Source organism: Portunus trituberculatus, chromosome 29 (genome assembly GCF_017591435.1).
Source record: "Portunus trituberculatus isolate SZX2019 chromosome 29, ASM1759143v1, whole genome shotgun sequence".
Taxonomy (NCBI): Eukaryota; Metazoa; Arthropoda; class Malacostraca; order Decapoda; family Portunidae; genus Portunus; species Portunus trituberculatus.
The window spans coordinates 10,490,147-10,510,611 of record NC_059283.1 but is presented as its reverse complement, the minus strand read 5'-3'; the positions used below and the strand labels follow the sequence as shown (position 1 = coordinate 10,510,611).

General features: G+C 39.9%; 1 protein-coding gene and 1 pseudogene across 2 annotated transcripts; one reads left to right on the top strand and one right to left on the bottom strand.

Moving 5' to 3' along the window:
- The first annotated feature begins 317 nt into the window (after positions 1-317).
- LOC123510624 lies at positions 318-3,540 on the top strand (annotated as a pseudogene).
- A 2,674-nt stretch (positions 3,541-6,214) lies between these two features.
- Positions 6,215-15,611, bottom strand: LOC123510574 (peptide-N(4)-(N-acetyl-beta-glucosaminyl)asparagine amidase-like). 2 transcript variants are annotated; one of them, XM_045265851.1, is made up of 12 exons: positions 15,453-15,611; positions 15,021-15,255; positions 13,506-13,640; positions 12,980-13,132; positions 10,867-11,055; positions 10,440-10,610; positions 9,540-9,670; positions 8,827-9,054; positions 8,421-8,569; positions 7,950-8,225; positions 7,451-7,609; positions 6,215-7,188 (listed from the first exon to the last, which is right to left on the bottom strand). In XM_045265851.1, exons 2-12 carry the CDS (start codon positions 15,102-15,104, stop codon positions 7,016-7,018), a joined length of 1,848 nt encoding a protein of 615 aa, XP_045121786.1. In that variant the 5' UTR covers positions 15,105-15,255; positions 15,453-15,611; the 3' UTR covers positions 6,215-7,015. The 2 variants fall into 2 exon arrangements, with proteins under 2 accessions (XP_045121786.1, XP_045121787.1); XM_045265852.1 differs by having other exon boundaries at positions 15,021-15,202; positions 15,453-15,602.
- Between the last annotated feature and the right edge of the window lie 4,854 nt (positions 15,612-20,465).

Sequence of the window (20,465 nt, the reverse complement as noted above, 5' to 3'; positions counted from 1 at the left end):
ATAGAGTTTATAAATCAACTTTCTACATGTTTATATACAGACACAGACCTTGATTAAGAGCAGGCACGCTGGTCCTGTTATTATCAAGGGAAAGGTAATCACTTATTAACACCGGTGCATCTTGTTACGTAACATGACTCCGATCCACGCTACGATCCACGGAAGGACTACAAGTCACAGCGCGTCCTTCACTAGAGGTCAACCTTATCATTGTGTACTAAGCTGGTGTACTCAGAGAGAGAGAGAGAGAGAGAGAGAGAGAGAGAGAGAGAGAGAGAGTTAGCCAGTCTTGCACACAGGGTGATCACAGCGGAGAAATGGTAGTGGACGTGGACTTGCTGGTAGAGCGTTACCAGCGGGACGGCGCGGTGCTGGTGGAGGCGTGTTTGACACTTGGGTGGAGAAGGTCCGTCGTGGCATCGTTCGGAATCTGGAGCGTCCCTCTAAGTACAGCGAGTACCTTAAGGTATGTCTCGGGGAGCGGATGTTAATTAAGCAAAACTGTGCATGTGTCAGATGGTGGAAGGGACTCTTACTGTGTACTACAACTCAGCTTTGCCACTCTTGTCACCACGCAATCCAGGGCAGCGAGGGCAAGGGCGCTTATTTCAACGACTACTGCAACTGGATGTGGATCGAGGAGTTCAAGGACTTTGTATTCCATTCTCCTGCTGCAGCTCTCGCCGCGCTTCATGAAGTCCTCTCAGGTGTCCTTCTACCACGAGCACGTCCTTAACAAAGAGCCCGGAACCACCAAGGAGACACCCTGGCATCACGACCAGTCCTATTATCCTATCGACGGAGACAAGGTGAGTGCCTTAAGGCAGTAAGGGCAGGGAAAGTATGGCATCCAAACATAGCCACATTAAAGCGTAGACTAGTACTGACATACACTCACCACTATTGAACTCTGTACCTCTCCTGCTGGGCTATACAATTACTCAGAGCTCTCTCTCTCTCTCTCTCTCTCTCTCTCTCTCTCTCTCTCTCTCTCTCTCTCTCTCATTAACACACACACACACTTCAGGTTTCTTGAAAGACAATTGACATGGCGCGTTGTAACTCTTGGTTATAACACTACTATAAAACAACACTGGCGGTAAAACTTGTCATCGAAAATGTATTTCTTAGTTGCATGTTCTTTAATATTTTTGGTGTGTGAATTACGTAGGATTACTATAAGATGATGGAGTGACATTAGCTGTTGAGGCTTAGTTACGCAAGCAGTCAGCCGGCAGGTTGCGTGATGCGTGACCTTACTTTGTGGCACATGTACAGGTGTGCTCGCTGTGGATGCCGGTGGACCCGGTGCCTCGTGACACCTGCGTGCAGTTCATTGCGGGCTCCCATCTGTGGCCTCAGTGGTTCCTTCCTCGTAAGTTTGCTACGGAGAAAAATTACCCGCTGAAGGACACGCAAGATGAGAAGCCGTCTGAGGAACGCCAGTACCACGAGATCCCATTGCAAGAGATCGAGGCTGGCAAGTGGCCGATCCTTCAGTGGGAATGCAAGGTAATGAATAGCGAGAATGTCCTCTGTGTTTTGTTTCCATTGTTAATACGAGACGATAGTTACTGTGTGTGTGTCCAAGCCTGTGTTAAGGCCACGGCTTGTAGTGTGGTGTCTCTCTTTACCGGTGTGTGGTGGTGACATTCTCGGGATGCAGCCTGGCGATGTGGTGATCTTCCACATGAGGACGCTGCACGGAGGCAAAGGGAACTCTTCCTCCTCCACCCATCGCCGTGTTCTCTCCACTCGCTGGCTCGGTTAGTATCAGGGAATTCCTTTAAGGAATAGTTTTATTTATTTCGTATATCTATAAATATCTACCTTAATTAAAAAGACGAGGATACTACACAGAAAGACGTTGTAGATAATGCATCTTTCGATAGTAGAACTGTTGATCACAGGAACAAACAACCAGCATCGGTTGTTAACACGATCATTGTGCAGTTTTAAATCCAGATTCTATAAGTATTTTTTACAAACAGGTCTGTGCTAACAAAACATGTAACCTCAAAATTGTTTATAGTGACGGTGTACTTATAGGTACAAAAATGTACCCTCTTTTTTATGTAAAAGGCGAAATATGGCAAAGGGCAACAAACACGGTAAAACATAAAAGCCCACTTAAATGCAAGTCCCCGAGCAGGTCGAAGAGAGTTATATGGTAAAAGAATGGGATAAATGTCATAGGAAGATGGAGATACAGAGGTAGGTAGGGACTTCGATCTAGAGTTTACCAGATAAAAGGGATGAATGATTGAGAGGTAGTTAACTCTTGCATTAGAGAGGTGGATAGAATAGGAGTGAGAGAAACATGAAATTCTTGTGCAGCGAAGGGAGGAGGAATTGAGTTAGGAAGATCAGAAGAGCAGTTGGCATGAAAATAGTGGTAGAAGATAGCAAGAGATACAACATTGCGGCGATAAGAAAGGGGATGAAAATAGTTTGGTATGTCCTCTGGTGTCTTTTCCCTCACGAGAGAGGAAGAAAAAACATAGTTACCAGCCCCTTCATGACTGTAGTGTACATTATCTTTTGTCGTGAATCATTGCCCTTGTTTGTTTGCAGGAGACGACGCAGTGATAGCCTCGCGTCCTTGGGAAGTGTCACCGCCAATTACTGGCGGTCTGCTCCCCGGGCAACGACCAGTGTGTGACGTCTTCCCCCTTGTCCAATTGCATTAGATAAGCGCCAACACAAGGTTCTCGTATTATTGTCGTATACTGTGTGTGTGTGTGTGTGTGTGTGTGTGTGTGTGTGTGTGTGTGTGTGTGTGTGTTACTTATTAATTGTAGCGCACGGGATGGGAACTATTCTCGTGTTGTTCCGTCTCTGTTATCTCAAAAAATTTTCCAACTTCATCTTAAAATTCTGTATTGTTGTCTCCTCGGTCACTTCTTTGTCTAACGTATTCCGAGCTTCGACAATTCTATATGAAAAACTGTATTTATGTGTGTGTGTGTGTGTGTGTGTGTGTGTGTGTGTGTGTGTGTGTGTGTAATATTTGTCTAATGCAGTTATCAAATCATCTTATTTTCTTTTTTCCTATATTGCACTTATTTACTTATTTATCATTATTTTATATATATATATATATATATATATATATATATATATATATATATATATATATATATATAGAGAGAGAGAGAGAGAGAGAGAGAGAGAGAGAGAGAGAGATTTCAAGTCTACACACTCACATGACATTAGCCTATCAAGTGCCAACACGAGAGTTTCAGATAGTCAGATATACTCGTGTCAAGGCAAATTTAAGATCCCAAGCTATGTCTGGTTACAGATCTGTTGCCTGGGACCTCCTGCTTCTCTGCTCCCTTGACCTCCAGAGCGACTTGCAGGAATTACATTACGCATAAAATTAATGTAGTCTACTGCCGCAGCTCCCGCCACGCCCGGAAAGCTGAAGGAGGGTTCGTGGCTTATTATCTTCACAACAGTTAAAAAAGAAAAATGCTTTCATCTTAATGCTGCTTTAAAAATATGTAATGCATCTCTGAATGAAAACTGGAATGTAAAGGGTTTTCATTGTTCCTTCCTAATCCCGGTGGTAAATATTCGTCTTATTCATGCAATCACGAAGCAAACGCAGCAACTTAAGATAGGAATGGTTTATGTTGAGTTATCTGATTTCTTACCACTCAGCAAGGGCAAGTAGGCTGAGTAAGCTAAATACATATTCTAATTCTCTCTCTCTCTCAGCAACAAGGGAGATATCCTAAATAAGCATCACACACACACACACACCAAGCAGTGTTCACGCAGGGAAGATTTCTGATCGGGGAAGAGCAAACTAGGTGGTATTCAATGTTCACAAACTCATTTCCTCCATCTATTAACTTAACACAACTTTCAGATCTCTAGCTACTCTTCTTAATCAATGGTACGCGACTGTCCTTTTGCACACTGGACATTCTCAATCATTCCTTTACTAATACAATGTGTATTCAATATGCGGTTTCGAAATATACGAATTCTATCATGTGCGACTAAACTATAAAAAAAAATAAAAAAAATAAAATCCTCTGATGCGAGTGATGGTGTGGTGGCGCGGTGCGTGCGGCTTGGATTCATACTTGAAGCACATTTTCTACCCAAGAGTTTAATTCCAACAAAAGAGACATGTCATCATGGAGGCATCAATTGTATCTCCATGCATATGTCGCTCTTTTTTCTATGGCAGCTGTCATTAGCTACAGCTGCCTCTGACGTGTGCCACAGGTCTGCCTTCTTCTCTCCCCATCCACACTCCTACCGCCTTCCCCGTCCCTCCTCCAGACACCCATGCCTCTCATTCTTAATTCATATATATATATATATATATATATATATATATATATTATATAATAATACATAAACAAACACACACACACACACAGAAATAAAGAAACAATGGATTGAGTTTCTTGAAGACAAATTATTATCAAACAGCCAATTTGGTTTTAGAAAAGGTCAGTCATGTGTAACAAATTTATTGAGTTTCTACTCTAGAATAGTTAATAAAGTACAAGAGAGAGAGGGATGGATTGACTGTATTTATTTAGATTTAAAAAAGGCGTTTGATAAAGTGCCACATGAAAGATTACTATGGAAGTTAGAGGAGAAGGGTGGCTTAAAAGGAAGCACATTGAGATGGATGGAAAATTACTTGAGGGGGAGAGAAATAAGGACGGTAGTTAAAGATATGAAGTCCAAGTGGAGAGCAGTAGAAAGCGGAGTGCCACAGGGGTCAGTATTGGCGCCAATACTTTTTTTCGTATAAATAAACGACATGCCAGAGGGAGCTACATAAATTTGTTTGCGGATGATGCGAAATTATGCAGAGTCATAAAATAAAAGAGGATTGTGAAATACTGCAGGAAGACTTAAACAAGATCTGGAAATGGAATAAAAAATGGGAGATGGAATTCAATGTGGACAAAAGGCATGTCATGGAAATGGGAAAAAGTGAAAGACGACCAGTGGGAATCTATAAGATGGGAGATGGAGTAGAACTAGAAAAAGTAAAAAAGGAAAAGGACTTGGGAGTAACGATGGAAAAAACAATCAACCGGTAAGCCATATTGATAGAATTTTCAGAAAGACATAATTTGCTAAGGAATATTGGATTAGCATTTCACTATATGGAGAAAGAAATGATGAAGAAATTGATAAGTACTAAAATAAGACTTAGATTGGAATATGCAGGAGTTGTGTGGACCCCCCATAAAACCATAAAAAGAAACACATAAGGAAATTGAAGAGACTACAAAAAATGGCTACAAGAATGGTTCCAGAATTTAAAGGGATGACATATGAGGAGACTAAAAGCTATGGATCTACCAACCCTGGAACAGAGAAGAGAGAGAGGGGATCTGATACAAGTTTATAAATTGATTAACGGAAAGGATCATGTGGATAATGAGAAACTAATCCTGAGAGAAGAATATGACATTAGAAGCACAAAATCGCATAGTAAGAATCTGAGGCAGGGAAGATGTCTGAGAGATGTTAAAAATACAGTTTCCCGCAAAGATGTGTTGAGACTTGGAACAGTTTGAGTGAAGAAGTGGTGTCAGCAACGAGTGTGCATAGTTTTAAAGAGAAATTGGATAAGTGTAGATATGGAGACGGGGCCACACGAGCATAAAGCCCAGGCCCTGTAAAACCACAACTAGGTAAATACGCACACAATCAGAGGAAGCTATAGCCAATGACAGCTTCAATAAGAAATAGATGACATGGAGAGAGAGAGAGAGAGAGAGAGAGAGAGAGAGAGAGAGAGAGAGAGAGAGAGACTCATCTATTAAGTTTTTATTCTTTTCCTAGGCCATGGAAGGTTGAGCTTATTGGCCTTGGCTGCCTTACCATCACATTATAGCACAGGATGTTAACACCTATTGAGTGAGTAGGCTACACCACATGCAATCAATTAATCTCTCTCTCCTGTAACAAATCCAAATAGTATATACATCAGACCCCCCACAAAACACCATACACCTTACAGGTTTACACCATTCCTACTCTACACTGTACTCAAAGATTTCACCCACTTCCTGAGACTGATCCTGCTGTCACGGCTCATGCTCAACCTACACTGCCTGCCTCCCCGCACAAGCAGAAGCACACACACACACACACACACACAGGGACAAGCCTCAGCTGGAAATAGGTTAAGCAGAATGATATAATTTTTTCTTATAACCATCTCATGTCTGTGTTTTCAAGTTTATTATGAATATACACAAATTTACATTATGATACACATACTTTTGTCAAAATATTTTATCTTAAAACTTTTTGAACATTCATCACCGGTCAAACTGTAACTCAAATAATATGTAATCAACAATTAGCACCATCTATTGTCAATCTGCTTCAAAATAAATCCTCTGAATAAGCTTTGCTTACCAGTCATAACTCTCCTACTTTTTTTTAGACATTCTTTGATGTTTTTTAAGTGGATCCTACCATATTGTACTTGATAGTTCACATACTATCAAATGAAGTCATATAAGGTCTTATTTTCATTTATGCTATCTCTGTAAAGTCTCAAATCCTATTGACATGAGCAGAAACTTTATAATAGTGAATTATTTAAGTCATGAGGAACTAATAAAGAAAACATCATGTAAGGCACAAAACCACTATAAAGATGCCAAGTAAATCAGAATGAGCAAAAACTAACGCATACTGAGCGAAAGAGTTTCTGGCCTCTGTCACTATTTTCCAAGGCCTCCCATTCTAAATAAGAGAATTATGAAAATACTTCATAAGCTGCTATTATGACATAACTGATAAATTATACTGTAAATACAAAAAACCAAATAAATAAATAAAATACCTACATAAATAATAATGAAAATACATAATAGTAATAATGAGTACTTATACAAATCAAAACTATTACAGCCAAACTGAGTCTCAACGTACACCAATGAATCAAAATGAGGAATTCAAAGCAGTAAGATATACCTTAACTGTGTATCAGTTTAAGCAACCACTTCAAAGGCATCTAGCCAAACCTCAGGCGGACGTAAAATGGGAACTCTGTCGAGGAGTCTGGCTGGCGAAAGAGCTGAGCGTGTTGCCAAGCCACACTTCCTTGTCCTTTGGTAAGAACAGCTGACAATTCCAGCTTCTTGTCTCCACGCTCCAGCACGTCCTTTGTGAGCTCCAATACTCCTTCTGTAAGTAAAGTGCAAGAGTTTATTAAGGGGAAGAGTATATCATCATATCCTTGGCCTCTCATGCTGTATGAACACAGCTCACTTGCTCCTGATTCTCATTCTTATTCAGTGTAAAGTGCATACAATCATTTAATATAAACATCCATTCAAAGACTATTCTATATATAGGACAGCATGAGATTAGTTTCTCTATCATTTTAGTTGTTATTGAAATGTACAAGACAACAACTATAGCATTTTTTTCTGCATCAGTTAACTACCTTTAGGTCCACTGACACATGCATCCCCTGTGCACAGCTGCCAGTCCACACGTCCGTCCTCATAAGTGGCATGTTGGAACACCACAAGTGCTGAGGTGACCTTCAGGTTTGTGTGTGACCAGTCAAACACCCAATTCACTTCTCCCTCTGTGGAGCCTTCTGTGGACACACAAATAAAGCTAGTCATCAAAAAGTAACTGATATACATGTCAAAAATATGAGTAGAATACCAGATACACTTAATGATATAAATGAAACTGAGGACAAGCTACAAAAAATTAATAACACCATAAAAACTGAATGAATCTTACAATACTATGCATAATTGTCTGATACTAATTCACTAAAACAATATCAATAAACAGACAAAATTATTACAAGCTGTTCCCCATTTAATTAACCTCCAAACAGTTCCATTTTTTTTTTATTGTTGCTCCACATCTCTTCTGCAAAACTCTTACATTAGAGCACAAAGGGACATCTTTCACAAAATCCTTACCAGTTCTACACAGATACACCATCTTCCAATCAGTCTCTCTTTTTCTAAAAATATTCTTGGCAGCCTTAACTCCACTCTGCCAACCCCTTGGTATTGCCTCCTCAGCATTCAGTCTGATGTACTGGTCTTGTGCTGGCGAGTACTTTACTACAAACTCCTTCTTCTTCTCCTCACTTGAGTTGATGTGGAAGGTGTAGCCAGAGACAGGAGCTGCCTTAGTCTCTCCTCTCGACACACGCCATGCAAGGGATCCAGAAGACCTCCCTTGCTTTTCCGCTGATGACATGCATATGCATTATTAGTATACTCCTATTTCCATGACAAGAATTGATATGAAGACTTATTTCACTGATACTCTCCCACACAGCTATCATCATGAGGTTTGTGTAGGACCTTATGTTTAGCACAGTACCATCTTTTGAAAGATGGAAAGATTTGTCTTTAAATAAAACAATGTTGAGAATTCCTTACACTCCTTAACAGTGTGATTCTGTCCCAGGAACTGTGCTGTCTCTGCCACGAGTCGCAGCTCCAAGAAATTTTTCCTTGGGGCAGCATACGTTTCTTGCCGCTTCTTATTCATACTTAATATTGTTGAGACAAGCCACTTCTCTCTACATCTATGGATAAAGTCAATGGGCAAAGCACTAACATTAATTTTCATGATTCAAAGTTAAATCCACTTACAACGAGCAACGTACTTATTTCTAATGTCTATCTTTCTCTTCTCAAAGACTGATAAGTATGAGTAGTGAGTACAGTAAGTGTAACCAATGCTGAATTGCTCCAGGCTCAAAGTGTCTTCAGTGGATGGGATCACAAGAGTTCTGATTCACGGGTGATCAGGAGATAATGACAAAAATTAACAGCCACTTACTTGTCCCGTCTCTTCATCACCTCCTTCTGCTTGCTGGTGTATCTCCATGTGACATCAACAACCTCATCTTTGGAGAAGGCAAAAACATAGGTGAGTTTCTTGCCCCACCCACATTCATACATCAAGGGACTGTCTAGCTTGTTCTCACAGCAGTCAGCATGCAGCCACCTCCCTTGGGACTGGGAGTAGACTTCTGTCCACACGTGGTCAGTGAAATCTAAAATGTACCTGTAAAATATACAGTCTTGTCACTGTACAATGTAAAAAAAATATACTCAGAAAATATATCATATACATATATGATATGGATAATACATTTATCTATGTGTAACAAAATAAGACTACTTTATGAAATGCAGACAAATTACTCTGACTGCTGTCGTCCAGCAGCAATAATGACCATAAATGCAATGACAAGGTTTTACCACACAGAAAGATCAGTTAATTATAATTTCCAAAAGCAGAATTTTGAAATCATGTCAGATTTGTCTTTATCTTCATTGCATACATATTAGGTGTAAAAGATGGTACTTGTTATAATGTAGCTACATGTGCTAGATATGGATATCTCTTTCCAATAGTCAGGGAGATACATTCATCACATTTATCATATCTCAAATTTTCATGAAAGAAAGTGTACAAAAATTGGATAGCTTTAGTATTTGTTTTGAGTTAGAATGGTGTTGTCACTCTGTTTCTATGTGACAACCTACCTGGCATCCATTCCCACCGTGCGACACAGGAGGGTGAAGCAGTTGGCCCACTCACCACACCGCCCTCGCCTGGTCTCAAGGAGTTTGCCTGGATGGTTGTACCGCACAAAGCGTTCTGATGTGTTGCAGCCCTGCATAAAAAAAGAAGCACTGTACTCTCAATAAATGCTACACAAATCATTATGCCATAAAAGATCATGCCTTATACATCGTCACAACAAATAATTTCATACATGCATTCTATCATTGTACTTGACTGATCATAAAGGTTTTCTATACATGACTTGGTGCAGCCATTTCCTAGTGGATAAAGGTTTTCTATACATGACTTGGTGCAGCCATTTCCTAGCGGGTGTCCTAGGGAGAAAGAATGAGTTATTGATACATCCCACACACCAGACTTACAAAATTGCTTTTAACTCACATTAAACCTGAATGACACCATTATCTATTTGGAAGAATCTCACCTCCTCCTGCAGCCTTGTTGCACAAGGCCTTCTTCTTCCTCTCTTTCCTATTCTGTCCAACTCTCTAATATAAGAGTTAACCAATACTCTTGATTATTCATACCTTCCTCTGGTTAACTCTGGAACTCCCCACCTGCTTCTGTATTTCCATCTTCCTATGACTTGGCTTCTTTTTAGGGGGAGGTTTCAAGATATTTGTTCCTGTCTTTTGGATAACTTAATAACTTTTAAGGTAACTGGCAATCCAGTGTGCTTTTTTTTATTTTGTTGCCCTTGGTGAGTCTCCCTCATGCATAAAAAGAAAGAAAGAAAGAAAGAAAAAAAAAAAAAAAAAAAAAAAAAAAAAAAAAAAAAGGCAACAGCAATAGGACAAAAAGTTCTATCTAAGAATCAGACAGAAGCAATCATTGGATTCAAAAGTGACAATACTTACTGTGCATGCATATCCTTCTACTCTACTTCCACCCCACACCAGATCATCCTCAGTTGGAGGCAGACTCCCGACCATGGTCATATTCTTGTGACACATTGGGCAGGAGGGAGAATCAAACCAGGTGAAAAAGCTGTTCTTGAACCACTCCAGCAATTGTATCAGCAAACAGTCCTACGGATAAAATGTTTCAAGAACATTATCAAAACTATTAGAAGAAATCAAATAAGGAAAACAATGAGGATGAAAATATATAAAAGAAATACATTTTTGTTAATGATCCCATCTTTCTACCAGTCAGTGATGCAGCCAATCCTTCCATAAAGATCACAACTCACCTCTCAATAATCATCTCTTTCTGTAAATTTTTGCCCAATCCTATTTCCATACCTACAAGTGAAATGAAGAGCCAGTCTAAGTGTTTCCTCACCTGGAAATCAAGTGGTTTCTCTTTATCACCAATGTCTTTATTTATTGTGGTCAAAGTGTTTCTTGCTAGTTCATGTAGCTTTTGTTCAGGCAGCAGCTGCCGTGCCTTCTCCTGGAGTGCAGGGCTTTCATACACGAGGACTCTCTCAAAATTTGACACTAGATTAGACTTCACTTCAGTTTCTGATGTCTGCAACAGAAAAAATCATCACAGTTCTATTGGGATGATATTTATAACATAAAATGAATAGCCAGAAAAAGAGAGAGAGAGAGAGAGAGAGAGAGAGAGAGAGAGAGAGAGAGAGAGAGAGAGAGAGAGAGAGAGAGAGAGAGAGAGAATAAAGTGGAATGAATCAATAGCATAAGAGAGTACAGACCAAGGAGGAGGAGGAGCTGAATATTTCTTACTTTCTCTAACCAATATTTTGTCTACCTCACTAATGTGTTAGCCAATCATTCATTTTCTCAGGTAAACTTTGGAACTCTCAGTCTGCTTCTCATTTCCAGCTTCTTGTAACTTGAACTTTTTCAAGAGGAAGGTTTGAAGACACTTATCCTGCAATATCTGACATTACTTTGGAAACTGGCACTCAAAGGGGCTTTTTCTTAATTTTTGTTGACCTTTTCTAGTGACCTGAAAAAAAAAAAAAAAAAAAAAAAGAAAAAGAGGCATACAAAATTTTTCTCTGAGCAAGGAAGAGAAAATGAACATAAAACTGAGAATTGAGACGAAAACACACACACACACACACACACACACACCGCGTAATGTAGTGGTTAGCAAGCTCGACTCACAATAGAGCTGGGTTTGAGTCCGCGAGGAAAGCCTCTTAATGTGTGGCCCCTGTTCACCTAGCAGTAAATAGATACAAGATGTAACTCGAGGGGTCGTGGCCTCACTTTCCCGGTGTGTTGTGTGTCATGTGGTCTCAGTCCTACCCGAAGATCAGTCTATGAGTGCTGAGCACGCTCCATAATGGGGAAGACTGGCTGGGTGACCAGTAGACGACCGAGGTGAATTACACACACACACACACACACACACACACACACACACACACACACACACACACACACACAGACAGACCATCAGAATGGGGATTGGTGGAGAGTGGAGTTCCACAGGGATCAGTGTTGGCACCAGTAATGTTCGCAGTCTACATAAATGACATGGTGGATGGGGTGTCCAGTTATGTGAGCCTATTTGCAGACGATGCAAAATTGTTACGAAAAGTGAGATGTGACAAAGATTGCGAACTACTCCAGGAAGACTTGGACAGAATATGGAAATGGAGCTGTACATGGCAAATGGAGTTCAACACGACAAAATGCAAGAAAATAGAGTTTGGCAAGAGTGAAAGAAGAATCAGGAGTATGTACAAGATAGGAAATGAAGACATAAAACCAGTCATGAAGAAAAAGACCTTGGGGTGACAATTACCAATGACCTATCGCCAGAGAGACATATAAACAAAATAATTGGAGAAGTATTGAACTTATTGAGGAACATAAGAGTGGCGTTCGTATATCTAGATGAAGAAATGATGAAGAAAATAATTACTGCAATGATAAGACCGAGGCTTGAATATGCAACAATACAGTGGGCTCGAACTTAAAGAAACACATAAGGAAACTAGAGAAAGTACAGAGGGCTGCAACGAAAATGGTGCCTGACTTAAGAGATTTGACTTATGAAGACAGACTGAAAAGAATGCAACTTCCAACCCTGGAAAACAGAAGAAAGGGAGACCTGATAGCAATATACAGAGTGATGATTGGCATGGAAAAATGGATAGGGAAGATCTGTGTATGTGGAATGGAAGAATGTCGAGAGGGCATGGGAAAAACTAAAATGGCCACTTATAGGAGAGATGTGAAAAATATAGCTTCCCTCATAGAAGGGTGGAAGCATGGAATAGTTTAGGCGTGGAAGTGGTCAGCGCAAGGAATATTCATGATTTTAAGAAAAAGCTGGACATTAATAGATATGGAGACGGGACAACACGAGCATAGCTCTTTTCCCGTATGTTACAATTAGGTAAATACAATTAGGTAAATACACACACATGCACACACACACACACACACACACACACACACACACACACACACACCATAAGAAGAGGTAGATTATTGACTGTTGACTGTTGCTGGGCTCCACATGCTGCCTTCTTCAGATGGCCTGTCTTTAAGTGCATCAGCTGTTCTCGGTAGAGGCGCAGGTTGTCCAAAGGGTCACTTTGTGGGAGGACGAGTTTGTCACCTGCCTGTAAAAGGACTGCTGTTAGTGGTAAGAAAATTTAAAACAAGTAGTTCTAAGAATTGTTAATTGATCATGTCTAAGTATTCAATGACAGACACATGGACACCCACAATGAAAAAGGTGTGCTTAACACCAAAAGAAAATGAGATCTTGGATATAGTTGTGGTAAGATGTCATGTTCACTTTCAATGTGTTTTGCACTCTCTGTAATGTTATCTGATAAGACAACATTACCAGACATTTATCCCGGGCTTCTGATCAATTCTTTCTGATCTTTAATGGAGACTGCATTTCAAGTGGGACATTTTTTTTTTTTTTCGTCCTTGGCAGTTCTCCCTCTTACATGAAAAAAAAACATCAATGAGTGTTGTTCTCACCTCTTCAAATCCCATAAGGAAGAGCACCTCCAAGGCACCAACAACCGGCAGAAGTTTTCGCTCAACAGCATTACTGTTCAGATTGACTGCTCGGAATTTCTCATTCTTGGGATCCTTCAGTATGTTGTCAGAAATCTGAGAGTATTGATAATGGCTTACTATATGAGAGAGAGAGAGAGAGAGAGAGAGAGAGAGAGAGAGAGAGAGAGAGAGAGAGAGAGAGAGAGAGAGAGAGAGAGAGAATGCAGTGGGTACTGCAGTATATTCATTTTTTTTTCATGCATAAATGTCACTTCAGGTTTTACCCTTTTACTTCCTCCCAAACTATCATCACCTCTAAGTAACTTTTATCATATACAAATCCATACAAGCTCTCACAATTTAAGGTTATATATACAACATTCTCAAGCACAAATCTGGACACTTCAATAAGGTAAAATAAGTTAACCTAACATTTTGTAACCTCCTAACTATGGGCTGGGGGGAGACAGCCCCCCCCCTTACTTGGCCTACCCATAAGAAAAACTTATCAATTTATGACAGGATAAAATGGGATAGAAATGCTCTAATCGAACTCTGCATGGGCATGAGTTACCTACGGTGTACTGGTAAAAATAAGGTAAACCTACAGAGTTTCACCACCTTGCCCTTTCTGGACGAAACAATTTTTTTCTGGTAGATTTCGGCTTGCTCTTAATTAAAATACCACTTGTTTTTGGTGCAAATTAACCAATTTCTTTTTTTTTACAGCCCCGAAACATATGATTTGCATAAAAAACAACTGGTAAATTAATTAAAAACAAGCTGAAATCTACCAGAAAAAATTAGTTTCGTCCAGAAAAGAACCTAACCTAACCTAATTAAACCTAATCTAACCTAACCCAACATAACCTAACTAAACCTAACCTCAGGGGCCGTCATGATTGGTGGAATTAATTATGCCTTTTTTTTTTTTTTTTTCCTCGTTGGCCGCTGCTTCAGTTTCAAAGAAGAGAACCAATCAGCGTAAACAATTAAGCGCATGCTCAGACAATGGTATGTCACGGAGCCTGCCGAGCTGCCGCGAGCGCATGGCACCATTAATAACATAACATAACATAAATAATAGGATAACAAAGGGCCACCAGGGCCCATCTAGGTTATCCTGTATTAGTCGCACAGCGACCTCGTCATCAGTACCCTGTGCGGCAAGGTTTGATGCGGGAGGCTATTGTCACGGCTGATCACTAAAACACGCTTAAATTTTTAAAAATCTGTGTCGCCATTCAAAAGGTTGCACCTAGTATATATGGGGTTCAAATTACTCGTAATCAGGAGCTCTATCTCTTGAGGTGGGTAAAAAACACGTAGCTGATTGTGATGAAACTCTGCAGTAATACCAAAAATAATAATAAAAAAAACATATGAACATGTATTAGTGCACCTGGTCAACTCACTTGGCAAGGCCCTACCAGGTGAGTTGACCAGGTAATGTCACAACTCCACTTGACACAGTATAAACAATACTATGGGTACCTTCATTAAAACGTCCACAGCGCCCTCTGCTAGCTCGGGATCATTTTCCAGCAGACTCTCAACACAAGACGACAGTTCAGTCATGACTGGTGAGGTGACAGACAGTGGTAGACAATGGGATGGGCCACCTTCTTGATGGGCTCACGACAGATATCTTGCTTTCCTTTCTTCACGTCACCTTTCTTACGATCACAACAACGGTTATTATTCATTCATTTCCTCTGTATATGCCTCACTGTAAAACAACAATTCATTTTGTTTACTTTACTGTTGGGCTTCCCAAACCTGATATTGAATGAGTGACAAAATAACGCGTACTTGAACACGCTGGTTGGTTACAGCAAATACGAAAAACATGATACAGAAATATTGTAAACATGTTCACAAACAACATGGCATATCACACCAGAATATCACCAATGCCTTGCTTACCTTTCAAATTCTTGCCAATGACTCGCTACTCCCGCTGCGGCTGACAATGTTGACGGTCGCCACCTGTGTGTGTGTACGTGGGGGGAGCACAGTCACTGTTGCCTGGGTTGCCAACAATCTCCTTCCTTCATTCTCGATCATCTCTAATTTCCTTCCTTTCCTCATTCATTCATTCTGCATTGTGTTTTCAAAAGCCTCATGGTTTCGAGTTTTATTTTAGAGAGAAGCATAAATGATGGTGTCTCTCTCTCTCTCTCTGGAAAGAAAGAACAACAAATTCCATTATAACCTTGACCTCTAACGGTAACAAACAGCAACATTAATCTAACATATAAAAAAGAATAGCAGGTCCAGCAACAACAATAATGATGGTAACGATAATAAATGGAAATAAATATTTGGGCACTGGTGGTGGTGGTGTGCGTGGGGTCGCCAGGTTGCATACCCATGCTGCCCCTGCCAGCATGGCCACCATCAGCAGCACCTCCAGGTCACCCATGAACTTCCCGCTGCAATACTTCTCAAACCTGCAGGAATGTGCTGGATGGGGGACACTATACAGGAGGAGAAGGAGGTAGGAATTAAAACACGGCTGAAATAAGGAATCAATTAAGTAGATTAAACGAAGACAATGAAAAATCACGGGATGGGGGACACTATACAGGAGGAGGATGAGGTAGGAATTAAAACACGGCTCAAATAAGGAATAATTTAAGTAGATTAAACGAAGACAATGAAAAATATCACACACACACACACCGGGAAGCGGAGAGGCAAATGGGCAAGCCTTTTAATGTGGAACCCCTGTTCACCAAGCAGTAAATAGGTACGCGGGATGTAACTCGAGGGGTTGTGGTTTTCCCGCTTTCCCGGTGTGGTATGTGTTGTGGTTTCAGTCATATACCCGAAGATTGATCTATGAGGTCTGAGCTCGCTCGATCTGAAATGGGGAAGACTGGCTGGGTGACCAGCAGACGACCGAGGTGAATTACACACACACGGAAAATAAATTTACGCCAATAAAAACTAAAACACGCATTATTTTCTTCCTAATATTTCTCCTTCATCACTCCATCCTTCTCTTTCCTCATTCACCACTCTATACTATTGCTCGCCTCCTTCAATCCTCATTTCCTCTTCATTCTATTATTACTACACCATCTACACACCCGAAAATACCTGAAAAACACTGGAAAATTAAGCTGAACGTCTCTTCTAAAATTTTGTTTTTCTCTTTTCATTTTTCCCTTCCTCCCTCTCCTCTTTCTATATTTCTAATTTCTTCCTCCTCCTCACACTAATATCACACATCTACGTCTAGAAACTCTCGCAGACACGTTGAAAGCCTTGTATATTACGCTGAATATGACGAAGGCTGCCTGGCACCGGCTCTCCTTAATTTTTTCCTTTCTCTTGCTCCTTTTCTTCTTTCTGTCTCCTCTTCCCACTACTAATACACACCTACGTATAGAAACACTCGTACACACCTTGAAAACCTTGTACATTACGCAAAATATGACGAAGAGAGCCAGGCACCGTTTTTTTTCTTTCTCCCTTCCCTTTCCTCCTCTTCTTATATATTTCTCCTTCCATCTTCCTCCTCACACCCCTGCCACCATTACTAGCACACATCTGAGCCTTGAAACACTCGCAGACACCTTGAAAATCTTGTACATTATGCTAAATATGACGAAGAGACCCAAGCACCGGCTTTCCTCATCCTACTCCTCCATTTCTTCCTCTCTTCCTCTATTTTTCCTTCCTTCTTCCTCCTCAAACCCCTGTTATCATTACTAGTACATACCTGCATCTAGAAGCATTGGCAAATATCTTGAAAAGCTTGTATATGTTACATTAAATATGGCGGAAAGAGCTTGGCCGGGCGTCGGGCGGGGAGCGCTTGGCCTGATGACGTCACAGCTTTCCCGCCCAGGAGCTCGTGACGTCACAGGCTCGAAAAATACGTTACATATTTTAATTTCAAAATCGAAACTTTAAATACTGCACGTAGACTAGACTCCTTTATATATTTAGATTCAGAATATTTTTTAACTCTTACCCAAAATAACAAAAGTCACCAAGCCTGACCAGTAAATAAAATATTTCAATAGATAATATATAAAAGTGTTGAGACATTGATTAAATTAAATACAATTCTACAGCTCACAAATTTTAATCTCACAGGAATTCAAACATATAAAAACATATGAACCACTTTCATAAATACTTTATAATTAGGTTGAAGTCGAAATAATATGAAAAACAGCCGAAAACGTAGCTAAACATTTATACTTTCAACGGAACTACAGATCCATTAATGTCTACATATTTAACTCAAACAGGAATTTAAAGTCTAAATATAAAATACGATGTTTTGAAGCAATGACATCTTACCTACAAACTCTAATAAAAAATCACTATTCGCTGTTATGAAAAAATACCACCGGAAACACAACACTTACCTACATCGGAACACCCACAAAACCAACGTGTTCCACCTAGCACAAGTATAAGAAATACTTAAAACATTAATATCTATCATCTACAAACATACAAACCACTTAAACCCCTTAAATAAATGGTGAGAGAAATATAGGAAAAAGTGTTACCGACCTGCCCCAGGCGAACCATTCCAAGATGGCGGCGGCATCAGCGGAGGCCAGATGCCACTTAACTCACTTTAACAACTTCACCACACGGACACCAGGCAATAGCGGATATATTTGACGGGATGACGTGAAAGCACAGGTTGGAAGCTTCGTCTTATGACATGTCTGGCTTGTAATGAATAAGAGATACGCAGATAATGGCCGATAAATAGGAGCGGCCTGAGATGACCTTTTGTTTACATTGGGGTTTTTCACTTTCAACTCGGGTTAATTCATTGATATCTTGTCCTGGAGGTTAGGGAGGGATGGTTAGAGTTCGTAGTGACGACTAATGACCGTGAAATGAGTTATATGCATGAATCCTTATGTTTGGTAGTGAAGTCAGTACCCGGGCCGCTATCCTGCCCTGCCAATACACACCCACCTTCCACCTTCAACCACGTATATCAAGTGAAGCTTACTTTACTGTCAAGCCACACGCTACTGCACTATCGTCTTCACTGTGGCTAATGTCATCGATAAATAATTTTCTTTCATTTCGTCTGTTTCATCTTGGCTGCTTTTCCTGTTCATTTCCACTGCTTTCCGCATACAGCTTATCTTTTTCTCCATAATACAGGTTAAGTCGTTAAATATTGCACACTATCAAAGCATTACCGCAGAAGTAGGAAGGAAATCCTTAAATAATCCAGGACTCTCGCCTTGCTCCCTTCCAGCACCGAGGCTCACTGTAAACTGTGATGACTGATGATTAGTGAGTGTTGACTGTTGAGTCATTTTCACTGGACGCGCACCAACGGAGACCAAGATTAAACCACAAACATCAAAACCACTGCATGATTTCTTTTCTTGTCTCTCTTAGATTAAAATTCTTATACAATAATGAATATCAAGTCATCGCAGGTTAAAAAGCTCAGCCAAAACACGCAATGGTGGTACATTTCTGAATGCTTGACACATGACACATCTTACAAGAAAAGTGTTACATAACATAAATAATAGGATAACAAAGGGCCACCAGGGCCCATCTAGGTTATCCTGTATCAGTTGCACAGCGACCTCGTCATCAGTACTTAAAGATACACTTACAAGTACACAATACATCATATACTAATTCTAAATATTTGGCCCATTAAGAGGGCTAAGTCCTGCAGCGAATTCCTCTACAATCTGTGATCCCCATACATGGGGATCATGTCTTGTTTAACTATAGTAAATTTCTAACTATCATGCAGCGCTATACATAATTATAAATCTAATAAATCTAAGTGCTTATCTAATCTGTTTTTTAAACATTGTCAAACTAGTGCTATTTACAACCCTCTCTGGCAATGCATTCCAGAAGTCTACCACCCTATGACTAAAGAAATATTTTCTTATATCTAACCTGCAGCCTTGCTTTCTAATCTTCCTGCCATGATTTCTAGTCCTACTTCCCTCCTCTAAGGTAAAGAAAGATCTCACATCTATGTAGTTTGTATCTGAGAACATTTTAAATAACTCTATCATATCCCTCTTATACATCTCCTCTCAAATGAAAACATGTTTAATTCCTTTAATCTATCTCTATACTCCAGGCGCTTTAATGCTGGTATCATCCTAGTTGCTCTTCTCTGAACTGCTTCTAACATGTTGATATCCTGCCTATAATGGGGTGACCAGGCCTGTATGCAATACTCTAAATGGGGCCTAACATAGGAATTATATAAGCTATGCACCACTTCCTTACTTTTATAACTAACATTTCTATTTATAAAACCCAGGATCCTATTTGCCCTATTTCTTGCTTCTAAACAATGCTTTGAAAATTTCATAGTCCTGTCTATCACTACTCCTAAATCCTTTTCCTCCTCTACTGCCTCTAGCCAACATCCCTCCATCTCATAGCTAAAGTTTGTGTTGTCTTTACCTAAATGCATAACCTGACACTTTTCAGAATTAAACTCCATCTGCCACTGTCTGCCCATGCTATCAGCCTGTCCAGGTCTCGTTGTATTCTTGTGAGCAAATGATAAACATAGAGTAAGTAAGTAAGGCTGCGTATAACATTTTACTGTCATTCTTGCTAATACTGCTACTGCTACTACTACATAATATTACTCTGACACTAATCTTGTGCACTAATATTTCACTTATAAGTTAAAGATGGACAAGGCCGGATCAACACAACTGGATACGTAAAAAAAAAAAAAAAAAAGTAAACTTACATCTTGGAGGAAAATAGAAGAGAACTACAAAGTTTCGTGTTACTGGAAGGAAAAAAAAAACAAAAAATAATTGAAATGTTTATTGCTGCTTGTGATAGAATTACTAGTTTTATGAATGTTTAGGAGGGAAAATGTTTTTTTTATTTATGGTTAGGAGGGAAAGTATTAGTTTTATGAATGGCAAATGTTGATGCAAG